General features: G+C 40.3%; 1 protein-coding gene across 1 annotated transcript in view; it reads left to right on the top strand.

The window, feature by feature from the left end:
* Positions 1–24097, top strand: part of LOC139460307 (nuclear pore complex-interacting protein family member B13-like) — a 64871-nt gene extending 40774 nt beyond the window's left edge. The window contains exons 11-14 of the mRNA XM_071241799.1: positions 1001–1582; positions 21007–21408; positions 21983–21988; positions 23940–24097. Coding sequence (XP_071097900.1) covers positions 1001–1582; positions 21007–21408; positions 21983–21988; positions 23940–24097 — 1148 coding nt within the window. The remainder of the gene's footprint in view (positions 1–1000; positions 1583–21006; positions 21409–21982; positions 21989–23939) is intronic.
* Positions 24098–25649: the final 1552 nt, after the last annotated feature.

Below are 25649 nucleotides of genomic sequence, written 5' to 3'. Positions count from 1 at the left end.
GACTGACGATGGATAATTGAAGTCCAGGTTCTTGACGTCAGCTTGATAATAAAATGATAAAACATGATATGTTTGTCCTTTTAATTGCATATTCCTTTTAAGTGCATCCATTTTATTGACAACTGAATTATGTAATTAACAAATTCAGTTTGTACAGTCCATGGTTCAACTGCGACTATAATGGTTTATTATTGAGAGTTGATTATGTTTAATGCAAACCTGACGGTCATAGGTATAAAAGGACCACTTCCAACATTACGCATGCGCGCGTTGTCTGAGCAATGTTATACTCTTTTCAATTTAGCAGGGTTATACCTTTGCTAATAGCAAGATACATGCAGATGAGCAAACGGTAACGTCCTCGTTATTATTGTTTTATGGTAAAAAGAAAACACACGTTACAATTTTAACACACGATTTCTCAAATTGTAATCATAGCCTTATTTGACAAGACACTACACCGTCAGTTGTAAAGATTTTCAGTTCATTTGTTTTATTTTGGATGGATGTAATTGTAGATTAGGATTCCACTCTTAACTCAATACCGACCACGTGGTCCCTTTACCGGTAGCCTTCCCCATATATATTTTTTGGCAATAGTTTATAAGGTAAACGAGATGATTGTTCTTGGCATACGACGTGTTTCGCATCTTAATCTTGCTTTTGTCTTTGCATCTTTGACAATGACCTTGAGATAGTCATACAGGTTTCACTGTAAACGTGTTATGTATTTATGGTTTGTTTGCGTAACGCTACACTCATTAACACTCAGATCTGTGATTAATGTGAAAGACATAATATCTTTTTTCGTACACTGCTTTAAGACATACATTTTACAGAACATACAGATTGTCCAGCGATTATCTATTTCTTTTTTCAACACCTGAGGCAAAAATTAATTACAGTATTTTCTGAAACAAATCTTTTTGAAATACAAATCCCAACCCCTACCACCTCCAGATGATCAGTCACTACATGATGTTGTTTCTTGCATCCACAGGGTACACCGTCAAATCTGCAACACCCACACAGGACACCGACAAATCTGCATCACCCACACGGGACATCAACAAATCTCCATCACCCACACAGGACACCCACAAATCTCCACCATCAACACAGGACACCCACAAATCTCCACCGCCCACACAGAACACCCACAAATCTGCACCACCCACACAGGACACCGACAAATATGCACCACCCACACAGGATATCGACAAATCTCCACCATCCACACAGGACACCGACAAATCTGCACCACCCACACAAGACACCGACAAATCTCCACCACCCACACAGGACATCAACAAACCTGCACCACCCGAACAGGACACCGACAAATCTGTACCACCCACACAGGACATCAACAAATCTCCACCACCCACACAGGACATCAACAAATCTGCACCATCCACACATAATGTCCAAAAATCTCCTGTGCTCCAAGACAAAGCCTCATCAACCCTGCAGAACGAGAAACCTGCGGGACACGTAGGTCCCTCCAAAAGTAAGGGACTTAGAAAAGAGGGGAAAAACAGAATGACGAAGATTTTCAGGAAGCCAAAGATCGCAAAAGCAGGTAGGTTCATAAACAGGATACACTGCAATGTATACACATAAAAAAAGAGGTTAAGCACCTCCCAAAAATTTTCTGTATAGTAAACAAGAATAACGAACATGACAAAATTGACAGAGTAGACTGGATAAAACATTTTTGTAAAGTTTGTAAAGAGCAACCATCTTAGAACAAACAAAACAAAATGAAATTTTAATTGAGATATGGTTGCCCAAACACGGGTACTGCTTTTACCACAACATAACACCCACTATAAGTATAACACTGCTAATCTGGAACAACGATAAATTATTGCACATAATGACTAAAAGTGTCTATTAACGTCCATTAATGACATTCGCGTGTCAAAAAGTTAAATAACGGGTAGGGCCACCGCGTGCCCGGATGACAGCCTCGACCCTTCTCCTCATCCCTCCAGTCAGACGACGGATCATATCATGGGGAAATAGCGCCCATTCATGATGCAAAGCTGCTGCCAATTCATCAAGATTGTGTGGAGGAGGATCCATTGCCTGCACTCTGCGCCCAAGAATGTCCCAAATGTGCTCCATAGGGTTAAGACCTGGTTACAGTGCAGGCCAAGGTAGAGTTGCAATGGCGTTGTTTGCCAAATATGCAGCCATAGCTCTTAAACAGTGGGGTCTAGCGTTATCGTCAACGAACAGGGGTCTTGATGCCAGAGGGTGGTTGTCAAATTGGGGAACAACAACTGGTTCCAGAACTTCCCGGATGTAACGTTCACCATTGAGATTGCCCGTATAGTCACAAGGTCTAGCTTACAATTGTAGGATACGCACCCTCATATCATCACGGAGCCACCACCAAACGGAACAGTTGGTTTAATGTTCTTGGGGGTGTATGCTGTATCTTGGTGCATCCACACTCTCGTTTGGCCATCATTCACATGCAGCTGAAACCTGCTTTCATCTGACCAATGGATTCGTCTCCATGTTCTGAGGTCCCACCCTTGGTGTGCCAAACACGCAGTCTTCGACGACGTTGTACCAGTAGGGGGCATTTGACGACTGTTCGGGCACTCATTCCAGCAGCTCTTAAACGATTCCGGAATGTTTGGCAAGACAGACGTCTACTTGGTAACTAATTACTCCTCAGGAAGGTGCTCGTCGCACATGGATTTCTTTGCACTAATCGCAGTAATATCCTGTTTTCACGTCTTGACGTCACAGGAGGGTGTCCTGTACGTGACAGGTCCTTAACTGAATTGGTTTGTGCGTGTTGTCGCACTAGTCGGCTGATCAGTGAGTAATGGTAACCCAGTTGACGTCCAATCGCCATGCATACCAAATATGCTCCATCCTAGTATTTCACATAAACTCCTTCTTTGCCATTTTCATACTTCACGACTACACAAATCAGTTTACACCGTTTTCAGTACCAGTATTTGCTGCGTGAACACACTTTCTTTTGCTGAGTGCTAGGGAGGCTTGATGCACGTGCAAATCACGGGATATTGGGACGTGACCATCACGCATTAACGGTCACATTATTCGGACAAAACAACATTAATATCATAATTAGTATTGCCATCAACATTTAGCATTATGGTAGTGTATTATCATACATGATATTCGGGGGTGATTAACTTTTTTTATGTGTATATATATCGGAATGATATGACAGTGACTTATTCGGCACCTCTCACTCTCTCGCAAGACGACTCGCCCACATGTACAGATCGAACAATGTTATGTAAAACACGACAAGCAAGTCAGAATGCGCGTTTGACTACGCACTTTGGTCAAGGAATCACCCCTAAATACGTTATTAGTTATATTTTGTGTCTAAATATACCAAAACGACAGTCACAATTGCATTTTCACAATGAACAACGCAATCGGCAAACATCGCACCCTTTTCCTAAACGCAAAGAAGACTCAGCCGTGAATTTTTGGAAATGGATTAACAGTAAACAGGTCTCCGCCTAAACATGCTCGCGGATGTACATTGTTGCGCCAAAGTTTTTATCCTAAATATATTCAAAAGATTTATACATATACACAACAACGCTTTGGAAATATAGTTCCAACACGGAGACTGTAAAATAAAGTCATGTTAGCAGTAATGATAATAGCTATAACATTTACAATGAAAGGTCATTGAATTTGCTAAACAAAGTATTTGTGATCTATCGCCACAGGTAATCACACACAACCACCAGATTACCTGTATTCTGTGGTATTTCCGTCTGACAAGGCGTTCATAGCTGTCGACAGTAATGTTTACATCACGTGACGGTCATGTGCTAACGAGTTCTTTCAAATATAGTTCCGGCTTACATTGGCTACGAGACACCTCAGAGGTCTATTTTCAGCAAAAATGGCCGATTGGTCTTACAACTAACAATGGCGGTGTGGTTAACAAATTGACTAGGTTTTCTGCTGTGCGCGATTGCGCGAAGACCAAGACCGTGATGACAATGGTGCGAGTCGTCATTGTGCTTGTTCCGGGATATCACGACTGGTCACAATGACACAACTGCTCTTTGTAATATTGAAATTATGTGTTTCAGCGAATGCATTCGTCCGGAGCACGTATAGGGTTGTGACAGAGACTGGGAAAACTAAAGACAGTTCCACTGACTGCTTGGTACGTCTGAGAGTCTACGGTTACAAGAACAACGTTGAGGTGTTTTACCTGCATAAAAATCACGACGTAATGGATGCAGGAGAGGTCGATAGGTTTCAGGTATGTTGATGTATCGGTTGATTTTTGTGTGTTTGTTGTAACGGCGCATTGAGTGCTCATTAGGTGAGGTGAGGTGAAATTGGGTTTAACGTCGCGTCCAAGATTATTGCACTAATATAGCGACATGCATGTACGTGTATGTGTTTGTGTGGCTGCTTGTACTAGTCCGGACTATAGTGCTAGCCCACTAACATGAATACCCCACTCAGACACAGTATACTGACTCCCGAGCCGACCAGTCCTTGTTTTAGCCCCTTAATGCCGAGCGCCAGACAGGGTAACAACAAGTACCATCTTTTAACGTCTTTTGGTATGACGCGGCGCTGGATCGAACCCTGGGCCTTCAGCTCTCCGGGCGGACGCTCTACCACTAGACCACGGAGGCGGTCGAGTGGTCATTAATCCATGCGTATATCGCCATACAGGATCAAAATCAATACAGGTCTGGTGCACATGCTGGGGAATCTAGATAAGGTATGTTTATTTTAAAGGCAGACGTTTATGTTCACAACTCCTTGATAGTATCCCTACTATATTCCACCTATATGACGGATATCTTTAAATAGATTGACCCGTGAAGATCCCGGTTCGAAGTTATTAGTCTTCAGCCAACCACGCTTGTCGTAAGAGGCGAATAACGGGATCGGGTAGCCAGGCTTGCTCACTTTGTTGACGCATGTCATCGTATCCCAATTCCGTAGATCGATGCTCATGATTGCAATCACTTGATTGTCTGGTCCAGACTAATCTATTTCCAGACTGCTATCACATGAGTGCTGCGTTAAACAACAAACAAACAAACTGTAAATAAACTGATCGCGTGAAAAGGCTTGATGGACCAAACTTGATTATTTACAGACGCCATAATAGAGCCGGAATATTTCCTGAGTACGGCTGTAAACAACAATGCACACTAAAACATGTTCATATTGGAGTCTATGTGTTAGCCTTGGCACAACGACACCCCTATATTAGTTTATAATAATGCTAATATCTATTTCCAGTTCACCAGGACCAAAGACATAGGACATATTACAAAAATGGAGCTTTTCATTACGAAGTTTGGAATAGGGCCGGCCTGGTTTTGTGTTAGGGTGAGTAGAAATAATGTTATTCATATTTTCTGTTCACTCGTGTTCATACGTCTAGATCCTGCTTCGAATCCTAACATCCTCAAACCCCTGGCTGCCACAGTGATATTGTAGAAATATCTCAGCGTTAATCCCCTGGTTGCCACTGTGGTGTTGTTGAAATATTGCAGCGTTAAACCCTGGTTGTAACAGTGGTGTTGTTGAAATATTGCAGCGTTAAACCCTGGTTGTAACAGTGGTATTGTTGAAATATTGCAGCGTTAAACCCTGGTTGCCAGAGTGGTATTGTTGAAATATTGCAGCGTTAAACCCTGGTTGTCACAGTGACAGGCACATTCCTCCTCTTCAACCCAGACCATGTATACAAAATACATCATTTTTGATTTTTTTCTTAGGTGTCCTCCATCATTCCGTTTAAAAAAAACCCAGAAAGTTTGCAGACACGAAAGTGGAAGTTAATTTTCCATGTTGAATAGTGTTTACAAAATCACGTTTTGCGTATTGATCACACGCCTATCACATCACATATATTTCACACTCAGCTGCGATCCATACCTCCCTGAATCGTTATACATGAAAAAACTAAATGTCTTTAATTTGTCACTAAAGTAAATGGAGAAATGAAGAAAGTCCTAAACGTTGCGTGCATATTTGGTAGTTTCTTTGAGGTGACGTTCGGGTGAATGAATCCTTCTTTCTTGCAGTTAACACACTGACAGAAATAGTAGAGTTCACTAACTTAGTCAATGAATTTCACTGTCCACACATACACTAACATGTTAGTAAATGTTACTAAACTTTTACTAAATAGACTAGTAGGTGGTCTATAGTAGACTGTAAAATTGACTAACCACTGCAGTGCCGTACCCAGAACCCCCTCCCCGCTGGATTCTTTATAGAACACAGTGTTATTTGAATCAAGTTGGGGACAACTGATACTTGCACCAATATTTGCACCCCCTGTCAAAAAAGTTAACTTCGGCCTTACACTGCAATAGTATATGGACTTTGCCTGTCGTTAGTTCTACTACACTGGAATGAAATCTCGTTTCTTGCGCTCATACTGTGCACTTTGTTGACAGCTGCTGATTTCTATTTAATGGCAAACTTATGTTGATAATTTTGTCAGTGACGAACAAATAACATTAACAGTGCTACAAAGCCAATATACAGGTAGCACTCTGATTCATATCTAGCAATCATCTACTTGTCATGACACTGCACATGTCACGTGGTCGAGGCGCCCAATCAGAAATCTGATACTTTAAAGGATGTCAGTGACCCTTAAGCGTTCATCAAGTTGTAGACGACACATTCAAAATCGATCACAAATACTGTAGCACAAGTAGAGAGCTTACACGTAACTGTAGGTAATGGAAATCAACATTACCAATGGTTCAGAGCGATTACACATTCATTCCACTGAAGTCGAACAAAACCAAGAATGACCCTACCCACGTGCACGGAGGAATTGCAATATTTTGGATGTATTGGGCTGCGAGGTTTTTGTTTCAGGCAGTTTTATCTCTGGCAGTCATTTTTCAAAGGTTTGACGACCGACCATAACAATTTTTATTTTATGGTTCTCCACTTGGAGCCTCGTGAAGATTCCGGTGTAGAATAGGTCTTCAGCAACCCATGCATGCCGTAAAAGGCGACTATGCTTGTCGTACGAGGCGATTAAAATGATCAGGTGGTCAGGCTCATTGACTTGGTTGATGCATGCCATCGATCCCAATTGCCCGGATCGATGCTGATGATATCAATCACTGGATTGTCTGGTCCAGATTCGATTATTTACAGACCACCGTCATAAAGCTGGAATATTGCTGATTGTGGCCTTAAACAAATAAACAAACAAACTTGTCTTGGAGAGGGTGTATAGTCGAATAAGGGGACTGTTATGAATGATATTCTTGCTGGAGTATTTGAGTGTGGAGTGCGAAGTAAGTAATACGTTCCAAGTGTATGAGAAACGTCATGCAACAAGTCGAGTGAACTACTAATATCGCTTGTTTCAATTTCATAACATTGTCATTTGGTTGGATACCACTTGTAGCGCTGGGTCATACAAACCAGACTCACAGCGAAGCTTTGGTGTCGAACAAATGGTGGGGGCACGGGTGGCCCAGTCGTCTAAGGCGCCGCGATTCGCTGTGCAGAGTTGCCTACCTTGGGCACGCCAGAAACCTATGATTGTGGGTTCGAATCCCGGTTCGCCCCAATTATGTTTCCAGGTTTGTCAGCACCATACCCGTGCTCGTGTGTTTGTATATTACCGAAGTGGTAAACGTCTTAGACCTGCATCACACGCCGTGATATAACTGTAATACTGTTAAAAGTGGCGTTAAAACCAAACTCACTCATTCACTCACTCGAACAAATGGTATACAAGATGATGCGTTTATGATCATTCGTAGCATTGTTCACATTTCAGATGGTACTAGAACGTCGTCGTCAATATACCAGACACACACAAGTTGAGGTGTATCACTCTTCATTAAACCGATGGTTTGTGGAGAACGAGGGATTGGCTTTTCTGACCCTTGTGTTTACCTACAACATACCTTTCAAACTGTCGAAAAGTTATCGCAAAGAAAAGAACTTAATAGGTAACATGAATGACACGTCGATCAAAGGATAACAAGAAACGTTCGCCGCGTTTACACTGAGTTGTTTTCATCAAAAGTTCATGTCTGTAATGGTTGAAAACCGTTTTCTAAGTGTTCCTCTTTTTTGTAAAAAAGAACAAATTTCTGATTCAATTTGATATTGTTGATTTTATATATTTATTGTCCCAAAAGATTTTTGATAATAAAAACTCCAGTTTCCACCCTTACCGAACTACGCTGGAATTTCGTGACTTGATTGTAGAGATACCAGTGTTACGAGTTATGTCCCTTCTAATGACCAATCTCTCATATCACTTGCACTTGCTTCAAACAAAATGGCGGTGCGTAGTTAAGACGATCTGATTTTTTAAAATAAAATGGGTCTTAAGTGCATCAAATCATTTACTCACCTTGATTAAAAACATGAAAAGATTTGGACGCCCAGTTGACGGTACATATGCTTTGCAAATCCTACAGTCGAACGAAATCTGCACGCTGAAATCCATGTTGTTTACGAACCGTATGTCTAATTCGTTTCGAGATTTTGATTGTACTATACATAGACTCGTAAGTCCAGCCAAAATGTAACTCCGGAATTCCAGCCTAGTTCGGCAAGGGTGGAATCTGGACTTTTACTATCAATTACCTCCCTTGCCCCGGGATGCTGAATGGTATCACTGGACATTATCAAATGTCAGGGAGATCGCCACAGCAGCCCTGCTACATCCAGATCCGTCGCATTCGAGACAAAACAGTCGCTGCAACACGTCGCCTTCTGCACATTTATGACCTGCCGGAATCCAAGCCAGATGGCCCCACGTTGGCGTTGATTTTTACATGAACATGATCGACTTTAGGGGGCTGCAGTGGTGGTGATTACATCATCAGCGGCTTCTTCAACGTTATCGTAGCATTTGGTTTAGTGACGAAGATCATATACCTGAAAACCATCTTGAAAATTAAATTATACCTATTGTACCCAGAGTGCATTTTAAAATTCTTAATTTCATGTTGGGTTTGATCTTTGGTTTCATCAAAACAGCCGGGCAAATTATAGCACACGCCTAAAAATTGGATTGGCAAAAAAAAAACAAATTTTGTAGGTTGAAACAGCTGATACACTGCAAACATATAGTCCGCAACTATATACATATATATATATTGACCGGCAGTTTATCTCGCAGCATCCAAAACACCCAATGGACTAGCAAATACTTAAAACTTGTTGCTGCTCGACCAAAGGGGTGTGCTCATATTCCTCGATAAAAGAAACGTTTTTGACACATGTCAAGTTTGGCGGTTTTAATGAGATCACACGCAATTATTGTTTCCGCTCGACAACGTCAACAGAATAAGAAAAAGGTATGTTCTCCCTTCTCATGTCCTGTATACCATATTTCAGAAATGTCACGTTTGATAGTCAGGAAAATCGTAATTGATGAGGTGTAAGGTAACCAGAGTGAGTGAGTAAGTTTGGTTTAACGGCTCTTTTAACCGTATTCCAGTTATATCATTGCGTGTCAGCTTAATGTGGGTGGAAAGCCCGAAGTGATGCAGGTCTCAGACGTTTACCACTTCGGTGAAACCCACGGGCACGGGTATGGTGCTGACAAACCTAGAAACATAATCAGGGCCAACCGGGATTCGAACCAATCATAGGTTTCTGGCGTGCCCAAGGGACGCAACTCTACACAGTGAATTGCGGCGCTTTAGACGACTGGGCCACCCTTCCCCCGAAATTAACCTGAGAGGAACTGATGTGACACGGGTAAAGAACTTACACCTTCAATATACAGAGAGGTCTAGTGGCAGGAACTGATGTGACACGAGTAAAGAACTTAGACCTTCAATATACAGACAGGTCTAGTGGCATTAACTGATGTGACCCGAAAAGAGAACTTTGACCTTCAATATACAGACAGGTCTAGTGACAGGAGTGAGTGAGTGAGTTTTGTTTAACGGCTCTTTTAACAGTATTCCAGTTATATCAAGGCGTGTCAGCTTGATGTGGGAGGAAAGCCCGAAGTGATGCAGGTCTCCGACGTTTATCACTTCGGTGAAACCAACGAGCACGGATATGGTGCTGACAAACCTAGAAACATAATCAGGGCGAACCAGGATTCGAACTCACAATAATAGGTTTCTGGCGTGCCCAAGGGACTCAACACTGCACAGCGAATCGCGGCGCTTTAGACGACTGGGCCACCCGTGCCCTCGAAATTAACCTGAGAGGAACTGATGTGACACGAGTAGAGACCTTAGAACTTCAATATACAGAGAGGTCTAGTGGCAGGAACTGATGTGACACGAGTAAAGAACTTAGACCTTCAATATACAGAGAGATCTAGTGGCAGGAACTGATGTGACACGAGTAAAGAACTTAGACCTTCAATATACAGACAGATCTAGTGGCAGGAACTGATGTGACACGAGTAAAGAACTTAGACCTTCAATATACAGACAGGTCTAGTGGCAGGAAATGATGTGACACGAGTAAAGAACTTACACCTTCAATATACAGACAGGTCTAGTGGCAGGAACTGATATGACACGAGTAAAGAACTTACACCTTCAATATACGGACAGGTCTAGTGGCAGGACGGGTAGGATGTAGTTATTCTTTTGCAGATAATCCCCTTTTCTAAATAATCAAACTATTTGTTTTGTTCTAACCGAGGAATTGGAAAGTTTGTTTTGAATACATATCTTGATTATTATAATATCTCCCTATAACAGAAATATTACGTTTGATAGTAACGGTTAATCGGTGGCATTAAAAGGAGGTATGAAGTATGAAATGTGAAATGTACTGATGTGACACGAGAAGAGAACTTACATTTTCCATATACAGACAGGTTTAGTTTCAAGAACTGATGTGACACGAGAAGAGAACTTAGACTTTCAATATACAGACAGGTCTAGTGGCAGGAACTGATGTGATACAAGAAGAGAACTTAGACCTTCAATATACAGACAGGTCTAGTGGCACGAACTGATGTGACACGAGTAATGAACTTAGACCTTCAATATACAGACAGTTTAAGTGTCAGGAACTGATGTGACACGAGAAGAGAACCTAGACCTTCAATATACAAACAGGTCTAGTGGCAGGAACTGATGTGATACAAGAAGAGAACTTAGACCTTCATTATACAGACAGGTCTAGTGGCACGAACTGATGTGACACGAGTAAAGAACTTAGACCTTCAACATACAGACAGTTTAAGTGTCAGGAACTGATGTGACACGAGAAGAGAACCTAGACCTTCAATATACCGACAGGTCTAGTGGCAGGAACTGATGTGACACGAGAAGAGAACTTAGACCTTCGATATACAGACATGTATAACATGCAACTCGAGTTGATTGTCTTTCCAACAGTATCTAAAGTCACCAAATCCAAAAGATCTATGCAGTGCCCAGCCATCGATGAAAGTACTGGTATTATAAGTATCCTAATTTTCCACATTAATCGTAATATGGACGCACCCGAATATGGCAAGCAAAGTCAAGTAAGCGCCCTTGTTTGAAATCTAAATGACCAATAATTCATATCATTGGCAAGTACATGTCCTAACAGTGATAGACATATGATATTTATGTTGAAGTACACATTCAGTGAGAATTTTCCGTGAGTTATATTTACCGATAAAAAATCCCGATGAAATTGTGCGTGTTTTTGACGTCAAAACAAAATTGACGGAAGTGGTCGTGATTAATTCATACGCAGACTGTTTCAAAGATCATGTCACAAAACGAATGACAGTTTGGAATGAAATCCCGGTTACGTCCATGTATGTTTCAGTGACCGTGCTCTTTTATTAGTTATAAAAACAACTTCGGGGTAACTGACATCGTACATTTTTAAAGGACAAAATGTGAAAGATCGCTAAACAGCCCTAACAATACTCAATATCGGGCATCATTATTATTTCTTAATAATTAACAAGATTATACTAACGTTACACCACCCAAGAGTAAGTACATGTAGATTCAATCAAAATTGTTGAAACGTTTTCATGGGCAGCAAATCTATTCAACAAACCTATTTTCGATCACTCGCAACTCGGGCGCCATATGTCATTGTTTCACTATGGCCATCAGAAAACATACATCCTCGTATCAGTTCGTATTTCGCGCTTGGCTGCCTAACTTAGACCTTTGCTCAAAATATACTTGTATGGCCAGTCCATGAAATACCACTTTTTCTTCCATTTATTCATTTGATTTATAAATACGACTTTAGAAGCGTATTTACACCTAGCCAGGTATAAATGTACATGTACATTTAAGGACATACGTGATAGTTTATTTCCACTAGTTTCCAATTCCATCCCATTCTACTAAAGGGAAAGTTTGAAATAGATAATGATCGTAGGTCAATGAAAGTAATGGAATTATTTGTCATAAAAGGAAAACTATATTATTGGTATTGAACTTCGAAAATTTAACCAGCAAAATCTTTAATAAAAATGTTTTTTTGTCTTTCCTTTTCCCCCCTTAATTTTGGCCTAGCTAAACTACAGCTTAGAGGGAAGATATTCAAATTAAAATGGTGAAAAAAAAACACAAGAATGCATTGATTTTGCTCTTAGACAAACATTTATTTAAAAAAAATATCTATTTCATACTTAGGATACAAAATAAAGTAGAATCTAATAACTACTATGTCACTGGTCGAAGTATTTGGTAATTTAGATAATGCAAAGTGAAAAAAAGACATAAATATAACTATATAAAACATCAAAACGAAATCACATTTACACTGAAAACTTTCAGAAATTGATTATCTACATATTGTGAGTAGATCTAATTACTTTTACTGTTTATGTTATAAATTGAACCATTCGAGATTCCAATAGATGAAGCTAAAATGTTAAAAATCTAGGTTGTTTAATATTGGATCCATTTTGACAGCTTTCTCACTGTACTCAACTAAATGCACATTATATTTTTGGAATATCAAGCATTCAAACACATATGAAAAGCACATGTCAACATACCAAAATTAGAAAACAGCGCCAAATATTCTAACACTGTTCGTCAAATGATATGCGGTCTCATTCACTCGGTCGCCGTAGACATTTTCCAATCGTGATGTACTAGATATGCTTTCTAGTTCAGTCAAAGAGAATATTGTTATTTGGAAAATGAAACCACGCGTATCCATTATACTACCACAACATTAGATCAGCTGTTTCATGTGACGTCATCCGCGTCAGAACATGCGAGGTCAAATCACGCGCACCTGTCCAGACGACAAATTCACAGCGGCGGGAAATCACCGAACGTCTATTAGCCGATTTGAATAAAATTGCAGATTGTAACAAAATAAAATTAATTTTACTCATTGCTGACATTTCCGATGACATATCAAACAAGAGTTGAAGACTTGCAATAGAATATCATACGTTAATCGAGAGTACAGTGTACATAAATAATTTGTAAATCTAATATTAATTTTTGATCTAATATCCATGGCAGAATGTTTGAAAACGAGCTAAAATATATTCCATTTTCTGAAGAGATTCGTAATGTGTATTTGATGATATATATGCATACACAATTGGTTATCAATTATCCTCTACAATCACAGCATGTACCAGGTACATTAGACACATGGAAAATACTATTTCAGCAAACCAATCACAGCGCCATTATCACAGTTTCAATGAAAGGAAAAACAAATCGAAATCGAACTTTACAACGCATCGTATCCATAAGCGGTTAACCCAAATGCAAAAAGGTATTGCTGGCATCATTGTAGAAGTTATGTTGATGTTTTCAGTAGTTGCATTATGTTTGTATCGCGTGTACCATCGACAGAAACGGGGGCCGAGCTACCACATGTGGAACCGACCTTGACACAATTTGTTTACAATATGGCGTCGACTCACGTTAGATGTCGTGGCCACACTTTTAAAATCTCCATTTGCGACAAAATGTGAAACAGTTAGGGCAAGTCACTCACAGGGTCAGCTAGTTTGAGCAATCACACATGACTCTCAGTCATTTCATATGAAAAAAGTAGCAGTTATTTGTCTGAACGGGCGAGTATGTAGGACAACCGGTAAACAAGAAATCGCGGCACTGCTATGATGCGAACGAGTATTGTTCATCACTTCGGGCTTGGCCATTCAATGTTTAGGTTTTGATCATGAACCTCCTGCCCATAAATATACACTATACCAACTTAATATTAACGATTATAGCTATCTTTCCGTATCTTTGATTTGAATATTTTCTGTAAATCAGCATCATAAACAAAAAGACAATCTGCACTGTCGGTTTGTATGTAGCGCTGTGCTAAATCGCCATGACACACAGTCGATAAACATATGCAATACTTGAACAAAAAACTTCCGTGGCCGACTAAACGTTAGTACTCTTACGCCAATAACTGTACAGTGGGGACTAGTAAATCTTTCTGACCAGTCTCATCAGATTTCTTTTTCAAATTGGCTGTCTGATATAATAATAGTTACGTGTATGTGACAACGGTGCATAATAAAAAAATGCCTTCATTCGCATGAAGTTCAACATGGCAGAAAAAAGCTCGAGAAGCGCAGTAACCACATTACTAATCTCGCCATATTTCGCAATCCGTAGCACTGCATAAAATATCAGTTACACGATATTAACGTTGAGATGATTAGGGTGATGATGGTTATAAATTCATTCAATGAACGGCATAAATGTAATGGAAATATACACTGTCGTTTTCTCATGTGTACCGACCATTCCGCCATTACCGATAGTCGATAAAAATATACAAAACGTGTAGATAAACTAGTTCATAAAGGAGTGAACAGAATTGTATTTACGTGAATAAGTATACAGTTGGAAAAAATATGTCTTTCTGACCACTCAGGTCATATTTGTTCTTATGAACAAGGATTTTATCTGAAAATATTTACGTGTATGTGACATTGGTGCATAATCAAAATTCGCCGTCGTTCGATTGGTGTTCAAACATGGCAGAAAAAGGCCGAGAAGAGCGGTAGCCACTTTACTAATCTCGCCATATTTCGTAATCCGTAGCATTGTATAGTGTATGAGTTACACAATGTTAAAGCTAAGATGATTGGGGCGATGATGGTTATGGTTTTGACTTTGCGCACTCCGTGTTAAATATCAAAATTCAGAGTTTAAAAAGGTCATTTTCTCGGGACTATATAAGGTCCCCTGGCACTATGCGGGTGTGAAAAGTGAGGGACCATATATGGTCCCGTGGCACCAAGAGGGTTAACGTCACATCGGGAATATTTCAGCCATACCGTGACGTGATAAAGTTAAACATTGACATCAAACATATTGAGTGTGCATAAAACTTGTCTACGAAGAATAGTATAATTATCAGACTAATACAGGTTTGAGGTAAAACTAGTTTTAGAACACGTGAAAGAGTAAACTATCAGTAAACAACAGATTATTAAAAAGGGATACAGAATGCCAGCAACGAAAAATTTAGGGACCGTGGGGACCTACGATACTTTCTCCAGCAGGATTGACACCATCCCGTCGCCTGCTGGCTATGGTATGCCATTTTAGCCATCAATTAAAAGAACAAATATTCTGCAATTAAAACCAAGATAGGAATAACGTACTTTGAAAGACATGGACTGACAATACCCTCTCAGGGGGACAATAAGTTTACACTTCTTCAAACCCCGTAAAAGGCACATCCATAAACAATCTCGGTTAATAATAATACACTACCAATTAATAAGAAACACATATTTACATCAAAATTATGTCAATAAGTTCTATTTCTGTTAAAACACCAATAATTTAATGAGAGCTAATATTGTTACAAAGGTCCTTTAGCGATGAAAACTTTGAAATATGGATCCCTTGTGATGAAAAAATCAACAGGGTCAAGCAGGATATGTTTGACCGTGATTTTATCATCACAAGGGATACAGAATGGAGGATCCTCACCTTTTAAAAAAAATGGAGGATCCTCGCCTTTTAATAAATCTTCGTGGTGATAGCTGCTGTGGCCAATACGACATCATCGTTAAAAACCCAAGTAGGTGTAACCGATATTTGATTTTATTGATACCCTCTTGGTTGTCCCACTTCTTTTGCATGAGATCTCGGATGTAACATCTAATCACATATTTGTAATCACTGTATGGGATAAGAAGTGGTGTCACAGATTTACAGCAACAGCAGCCATTGTATTTCCCTTTATGCCCTCGTGACTGGGCAACCAACAAAAGACGACGTCATTAGCCACTTTAGCAACTGAGAGTGTCACGTGTGTTTATTCTGGTATATACACATCATATACTGTGCAACTGAGTGTTACGTCTGTTTATCATGGTAAAGACGCATCATATATACCCTGCACCTGAGTGTAACGTCTGTTTATCATAGTACATACGCATCATATACACCCTGCAACTTACTGTTGTACGTCTGTTTATTCGGGAATATGTTTTAACCAGATTTATTTTGCAATGAAATGGATCAGCAAATAAGCCATTAGCTCATCTTTTCGTCATCAATAATTTTGTCATTCAATTGTCAACATTGTCCAGTTCGAAAATGACTTCCGATCGGAACGTGGCCAGAGGAGGGAAATCACAGTGTTCTGTTGCACGCCACTTCAACGTCTACCATAGCACCATTTGCCGCCTTTGTGACCGATACACACAGTTCAATTCCACTGCAGACGTCCGAGAACCGGCCGACCAAGAGTTACCACCCCTGCACAGTATCGCTACGTCATCGCAATGTCACAGCTGCGTAGACTACATGACGCATCCCTGGTTTGAGGAGGATATCGGGCTGTCTGGAACCATCGTTGCGAGGCTGGAATCCGACCCAGAAGACCACTTATCGTCCCTGTTTCGCAACAGATCCACCGACAGCGACGCTTGTATGGGTGCCATATCTTACAGCCTTGGAATTTGAGAAACTGGACACGAGTGTGTGGTTAGCGATAAATCGCGATTTCTTCTTTACCGGCGTGTTTATCGTCGTCGAAAATGAGCGTGTTGCCTCACATTCTGTACGTGAATTTGACAATTTCGGTGGCGGTAGTGTAATTGTGTGGGGGCCCTATCCTACACCACGAGATCTGACTTGTTGTGGTTCACGAAATTCAGACAGCAAATCGCTACATGAATCAAAATCTTCAACATCACCTTCTTCCAATCATTGACCGCCAGAGGGAGCTGTTTCAACAGAACAACGCTCCACCGCACACAGCTCATGTCACGGTAGACTACCTTCATAACGCCAGGATCAACAGCTTGCCCTGGTCGTCGAAATCTCCAGATCTCAACCCTGTCGAACACCTCTGGGATGAACTCGATCGACGAGTACGTCAACGTCATTAACAATTACATCGACTAACATGATGTCAAATCCTTTATCATAAGTACATTTTTGTCTAATAAATAATGCAACTGGAGCGAGAAATCTAGATCCAACAACAGAATCACATAAATATATCGAGAAAACGAGATACTTAAGTATCAAGTTTATCTCTAAATGAGACACTTCAAGTATTGATTCCCCTTATCAGTCAAACACTGAATCTACGTCTGTTATTTAGAAATGTTCAAGGTATGTTAACTCCTAACCGATCTATTGAAATGAATACATTTGAATTCACAACAAATTATTAATGGTTGTATGTCAGAGAAAAGACTATTGGAGGAATGAATATTTGCGTTGACATGTGACACCCAGTACACAAACGTCATCCTGCAGGGGTACAGCAATAGAACATCTGAACAAATCATATACTGGTACATAAGACCGTTGCGTTTCATCGAGAAGGCGTTGGATGTCATTGCTGCGTGTTTGTCTCTGAGGCGATGGTATTTAGCAACATCATATGTCTGTATCAGCAGCTTCTGGTGTTCTCTGTTCTCACAGTAGGCGCAGACATGTACGATGGTATTCTGGTGCATTTTGGAAGGAATGTTGGTCCAGGATAGACTGATGACGAGGGTAGAGTTGAAATTGCCCTCACGTCCTCAAGACTTTGCTGTTTCGCTATGTGCGTCCGTGATCCCAGCTGTTCCAAGTGCGCCCGTTACGACAATGATGGAACGGATGAAGCAGCTTTTAAGGTGTTGAGAGGAAGGCACCATCATGCGGACGAGTATGTTCTTAAATGTGGTAAGTTGATATTTGGCTGTCTTTTACATCCGAGGTAAATACAATAAGTTCATCTATCCTGAAACCTCATGTGAGTGAGTGAGTGAGTGAGTATGGTTTTACGCCGCTTTTAGCAATATTCCAGCAATATCACGGCGGGGGACACCAGAAATTGACTTCACACATTGTACCCATGTCGGGAATCGAACCCGGGTCTTCGGCGTGACGAGCGAACGCTTTAACCACTAGGCTGAAAACTCATCACGCATTATTTATTACATCTACTTACATGATATCAAATCCTTTATCATAAGAATACTTTTGTCTATACAATAATGCAACTGGAGCGATAAATCTAGATCCAACTACAGAATCACTTAAATATGTCGAGAAAATGAGATAGCATCGGTACATGAGTATCAAGTTTATCTCTGAATGAGACACTCCAAGTTTTGATTCTCCCTTATCTATCATACACTGAATCTACTTCTGTAGCTGAAATGTAGTCGAGTGTTATTTAGAAAAGTTCAAGACTTAACGATCGCATCAGACAGATACTGTGCCTACATGTGTCTAATTTTCATGATCTGTTCGTCAAATCTCATGGGGTCTGATGAAGATCGTACCTTTTTAAAATATATTTTTTAATTAGAGGATCCTATGCCTACATATGTCTATGATTTGGATCTCATGAAGTCTGTTTTTTTTATGTTTTTTTTCTATTTTTTATTTGTTTTGGGCGTACACAAACAACTAGTTTATAGAATATAGTTCACATACAATCTTAAATACATACAAGCTACAAAGTATATCTGTGAATAATAACAAACAAAACTATTCCTGTGTCTGGATGGCAAGACATCTTTGTTGGAATTGTGTACGTTCGTGGGTTTACTTGCATGGATGTTGACAGAGTGGCCAGAATTTTATGATCTGTGTGTAATAACATGTACATTTTGATATCCTTGGCAGTCTTGATATCCTAATAAAATTGTCAATATTGAAACATCTAGTTCCATTCAAGGTTTGTCTTTGATCCTTTTTGCAAGGTTGTTACAGACATGTTTTACAATTTCACAATGAAAGAACATGTGTATTAAGGTTTGTTTTTCTCCTTTACAAAAATAGCAAAGATATATTCTGTATATCCCATTTTGTACAGCAACTCGTTAGTTCGCATAATTCTATTAATAATACTGTATTGGAACCATTTTTGTTTTGAGGACACGTTATATCTGTGGGGGCTACGATTAATCATTTGCAAATCATACTCCGTCATGTTAAGGGCAAGATCTAGTTCCCATCCATGAAGGCATTTTTGTGATATCAGATTGTTTGGTACCTTAGTTAATAAATAAAATATTTTCCTTTCCTCATTCCTCAAAGCGTAACAGCGATCGCGATCTGTATCTTACTGCCCCACACATGGTCTGACCTAGCTTCCGGTGGAGGTTCACGGGACTCAACGTTTGAACATGAATAATACAATATGTTGATGGCAAAGCGACTAGAAAACAATATTTTGTGTTTGTATGTTAAGAAAGGGAATGTATGACAACTCAATTATTGTCCAAAATGTTGTTTTTTTATAATATTCTAAATATCAATTGCGTATTACGACCAACTGGTCCATTCAAATTAAAAGATGTATTTGTCTCTGGCATTCTTGTCTAAAAAATAATTTTGTCGTATAGATGTCAATAAACATTCAAAATAACACAATTTCTATACTAGATACTTGCGGTTTCTGTCATGTTTAAGATGCGAAAAATGTTTTCATAATTATTTTAAAGTAACCTATGTATCTCACAAACGGAAATGTCATGCATCATTAAAAAGAAACATTAAATAAGTACATTGCATCTGCTTGTATGAGAAACGTCTAAGTTGCAATACTGATACTGATTGTATTCCAGACTGACGATGGATAATTGAAGTCCAGGTTCTTGACGTCAGCTTGATAATAAAATGATAAAACATGACATGTTTGTCCTTTTAATTGCATATTCTTATTAAATGCATCCATTTTATTGACAACTGAATTATGTAATTAACAAATTCAATTTGCACAGTCCATGGTTCAACTATGACTATAATGGTTTATTATTGAGAGTTGATTATGTTTAATGCAAACCTGACGGTCATAGGTATAAAAGGACCACTTCCAGCATTACGCATGCGCGCGTTGTCTGAGCAATGCTATACTCTTTTCAATTTAGCAGGGTTATACCTTTGCTAATAACAAGATACATGCAGATGAGCATAGTTATTGTTTTATGGTAAAAAGAAAAAACACGGTACAATGTTAACACACGATTTCTCAAATTGTAATCATAGCATTATTTGACAAGACACTACACCGTCAGTTGTAAAGATTTTCAGTTCATTTGTTTTATTTTGGATGGATGTAATTGTAGATTAGGATTCCATTCTTAACTCAATACCGACCACGTGGTCCCTTTACCGGTAGCCTTCCCCATATATGTTTTTTGGCAATAGTTTATAAGGTAAACGAGACGATTGTTCTTGGCATACGACGTGTTTCGCATCTTAATCTTGCTTTTGTCTTTGCATCTTTGACAATGACCTTGAGATAGTCATACAGGTTTCACTGTAAACGTATTATGTATTTATGGTTTGTTTGCGTAACGCTACACTCATTAACACTCAGATCTGTGATTAATGTGAAAGACATAATATCCTTTTTCGTACACTGCTTTAAGACTTACATTTTACAGAACATACAGATTGTCGTGCGATCATCTATTTCTTTTTTCAACACCTGAGGCAAAAATTAATTACAGTATTTTCTGAAACAAATCTTTTTGAAATACAAATCCCAACCCCTACCACCTCCAGATGATCAGTCACTACATGATGTTGTTTCTTGCATCCACAGGGTACACCGTCAAATCTGCAACACCCACACAGGACACCAACAAATCTCCATCACCCACACAGGACACCGACAAATCTGCAACACCCACACAGAACATCAACAAATCTGCACCACCCACACAGGATATCGACAAATCTCCACCATCCACACAGGACACCGACAAATCTGCACCACCTACACAGGACACCGACAAATCTCCACCACCCACACAGGACATCAACAAATCTGCACCACCCACACATAATGTCCAAAAATCTCCTGTGCTCGAAGACAAAGCCTCATCAACCCTGCAGAACGAGAAACCTGCGGGACACTTAGGTCCCTCCAAAAGTAAGGGACTTAGAAAAGAGGGGAAAAACAGAATGACGAAGATTTTCAGGAAGCCAAAGATCGCAAAAGCAGGTAGGTTCATAAACAGGATACACTGCAATGTATACACATAAAAAAAGAGGTAAAGCACCTCCCAAACATTTTCTGTATAGTAAACAAGAATAACGAACATGACAAAATTGACAGAGTAGACTGGATAAAACATTTTTGTAAAGTTTGTAAAGAGCAACCATCTTAGAACAAACAAAACAAAATGAAATTTTAATTGAGATATAGTTGCCCAAACACAGGTACTGTTTTTCCCACAACATAACACCCACTATAAGTATAGCACTGCTAATCTGGAACAACGATAAATTATTGCACATAATGAATAAAAATGTCTATTAACGTCCATTAATGACATTCGCGAGTCAAATAGTTAAATAACGGGTGGGGCCACCGCGTGCCCGGATGACAGCCTCGACCTTTCTCCTCATCCCTCCAGTCAGACGACGGATCATCTCAAGGGGAAATAGCGCCCATTCATGATGCAAAGCTGCTGCCAATTCATCCAGATTGTGTGGAGGAGGATCCATTGCCTGCACTCTACGCCCAAGAATGTCCCAAATGTGCTCCATAGGGTTAAGACCTGGTTACATTGCAGGCCAAGGTAAACTTGCAATGGCGTTGTTTGCCAAATATGCAGCCATAGCTCTTAAACAGTGGGTCTAGCGTTATCGTCAACGAACAGGGGTCTTGATGCCAGAGGGTGGTTGTCAAATTGGGGAACAACAACTGGTTCCAGAACTTCCCGGATGTAACGTTCACCATTGAGATTGCCCCGTACAGTCACAAGGTCTAGCTTACAATTGTAGGATACGCACCCCCATATCATCATGGAGCCACCACCAAACGGAACAGTTGGTTTAATGTTCTTGGGGGGTGTATGCTGTACCTTGGTGCCTCCACACTCTCGTTCGGCCATCATTCACATGCAGCTGAAACCTGCTTTCATCTGACCAATATTTTAATGGATTCGTCTCCATGTTCTGAGGTTCCACCCTTGGTGTGCCAAACACGCAGTCTTCGACGACGTTGTACCAGTAGGGGGCGTTTGACGACTGTTCGGGCACTCATTCCAGCAGCTCTTAAACGATTCCGGAATGTTTGGCAAGACAGACGTCTATTGGGTAACTAATTACTCCTCAGGAAGGTGCTCGTCGCACATGGATTTCTTTGCACTAATCGCAGTAATATCCTGTTTTTACGTCTTGACGTCACAGGAGGGTGTCCTGTACGTGACAGGTCCTTAACTGAATTGGTTTGTGCGTGTTGTCGCACAAGTCGGCTGATCAGTGAGTAATGGTAACCCAGTTGACGTCCAATCGCCATGCATACCAAATATGCTCCATCTTAGTACTTCACATAAACTCTTTCTTTGCCATTTTCATACTTCACGACTACACAAACTAGTTTACGCTGTTTTCAGTACCAGTATTTGCTGCGTGAACACACTTTCTTTTGCTGAGTGCTAGGGAGGCTTGATGCACGTGCAAATCACGGGAAATTGGGACGTCACCATCACGCATTAACGGTCAAAACAACATTAATATCATAATTAGTATTGCCATCAACATTAAGCATTATGGTAGTGTATTATCATACATAATATTCGGGGGTGATTTACTTTTTTTATGTGTATATATATCGGAATGATATGACACTAACTTATTCGGCACCTCTCACTCTCTCGCAAGACGACTCGCCCACATGTACAGATCGAACAATGTTATGTAGAACAGGACAAGCAAGTCAGAATGCGCGTTTGACTACGCACTTTGGTCAAGGAATCACCCCTAAATACTTTATTAGTTATATTTTGTGTCTAAATATACCAAAACGACAGTCACAATTGCATTTTCACAATGAACAACGCAATCGGCAAACATCGCACCCTTTTCCTAAACGCAAAGAAGACTCAGCCGTGAATTTTTGGAAATGGATTAACAGTAAACAGGTCTCCGCCTAAACATGCTCGCGGATGTACATTGTTGCGCCAAAGTTTTTATCCTAAATATATTCAAAAGATTTATACATATACACAACAACGCTTTGGAAATATAGTTCCAACACGGAGACTGTAAAATAAAGTCACGTTAGCAGTAATGATAATAGCTATAACATCTACAATGAAAGGTCATTGAATTTGCTAAACAAAGTATTTGTGATCTATCGCCACAGGTAATCACACACAACCACCAGATTACCTGTATTCTGTGGTATTTCCGTCTGACAAGGCGTTCATAGCTGTCGACAGTAAGCTAGAATGTTTACATCACGTGACGGTCATGTGCTAACGAGTTCTTTCAAAAATAGTTCCGGCTTACATTGGCTACGAGACACCTCAGAGGTCTATTTTCAGCAAAAATGGCCGATTGGTCTTACAACTAACAATGGCGGATGTGGTTAACAAATTGACTAGGTTTTCTGCTGTGCGCGATTGCGCGAAGACCAAGACCGTGATGACAATGGTGCGAGTCGTCATTGTGCTTGTTCCGGTATATCACGACTGGTCACAATGACACAACTGCTCTTTGTAATATTGAAATTATGTGTTTCAGCGAATGCATTCGTCCGGAGCACGTATAGGGTTGTGACAGAGACTGGGAAAACTAAAGACAGTTCCACTGACTGCTGGGTACGTCTGAGAGTCTACGGTTACAAGAACAACGTTGAGGTGTTTTACCTGCATAAAAATTACGACGTAATGGGTGCATGAGAGGTCGATAGGTTTCAGGTATGTTGATGTATCGGTTGATTTTTGTGTGTTTGTTGTAACGCCGCAATGAGTGCTCATTAGGTGAGGTGAGGTGAAATTGGGTTTAACGTCGCGTCCAAGATTATTGCACTAATATAGCCACGTGCATGTACGTGTATGTGTTTGTGTGGCTGCTTGTACTAGTCCGGACTATAGTGCTAGCCCACTAACATGAATACCCCACTCAGACACAGTATACTGACTCCGAGCCGACCAGTCCTTGTTTTAGCCCCTTAATGCCGAGCGCCAGACAGGGTAACAACAAGTACCATCTTTTAAGGTCTTTTGGTATGACGCGGCCCTGGATCGAACCCTGGGCCTTCCCCTCTCCGGGCGGACGCTCTACCACTAGACCACGGAGGCGGTCGAGTGCTCATTAATCCATGCGTATATCGCCATACAGGATCAAAATCAATACAGGTCTGGTGCACATGCTGGGGAATCTAGATAAGGTATGTTTATTTTAAAGGCAGACGTTTATGTTCACAACTCCTTGATAGTATCCCTACTATATTCCACCTATATGACGGATATCTTTAAATAGACTGACCCGTGAAGATCCCGGCTCGAAGTTATTAGTCTTCAGCCAACCACGCTTGTCGTAAGAGGCGAATAACGGGATCGGGTAGCCAGGCTTGCTCACTTTGACGCATGTCATCGTATCCCAATTCCGTAGATCGATGCTCATGATTGCAATCACTTGATTGTCTGGTCCAGACTAATCTATTTCCAGACTGCTATCACATGAGTGCTGCGTTAAACAACAAACAAACAAACTGTAAATAAACTGATCGCGTGAAAAGGCTTGATGGACCAAACTTGATTATTTACAGACGCCATCATAGAGCCGGAATATTTCCTGAGTACGGCTGTAAACAACAATGCACACTAAAACATGTTCATATTGGAGTCTATGTGTTAGCCTTGGCACAACGACACCCCTATATTAGTTTATAATAATGCTAATATCTATTTCCAGTTCACCAGGACCAAAGACATAGGACATATTACAAAAATGGAGCTTTTCATTAAGAAGTTTGGAGTAGCGCCGGCCTGGTTTTGTGTTAGGGTGAGTAGAAATAATGTTATTCATATTTTCTGTTCACTCGTGTTCATACGTCTAGATCCTGCTTCGAATCCTAACATCCTCAAACCCCTGGCTGCCACAGTGATATTGTAGAAATATCTCAGCGTTAATCCCCTGGTTGCCACTGTGGTGTTGTTGAAATATTGCAGCGTTAACCCCTTGGTTGTAACAGTGGTGTTGTTGAAATATTGCAGCGTTAAACCCTGGTTGTAACAGTGGTGTTGTTGAAATATTGCAGCGTTAAACCCTGGTTGTAACAGTGGTATTGTTGAAATATTGCAGCGTTAAACCCTGGTTGCCAGAGTGGTATTGTTGAAATATTGCAGCGTTAAACCCTGGTTGTCACAGTGACAGGCACATTCCTCCTCTTCAACCCAGACCATGTATACAAAATACATCATTTTTGATTTTTTTCTTAGGTGTCCT

The sequence above is a fragment of the Haliotis cracherodii genome, unplaced genomic scaffold, assembly GCF_022045235.1.
Source record: "Haliotis cracherodii isolate W230 unplaced genomic scaffold, xgHalCrac1.p SCAF_14, whole genome shotgun sequence".
In the NCBI taxonomy this organism is placed as follows: Eukaryota; Metazoa; Mollusca; class Gastropoda; order Lepetellida; family Haliotidae; genus Haliotis; species Haliotis cracherodii.
The sequence above is the reverse complement of the archived record's forward strand: the minus strand, read 5'-3'. Positions and strand labels throughout refer to the sequence as shown.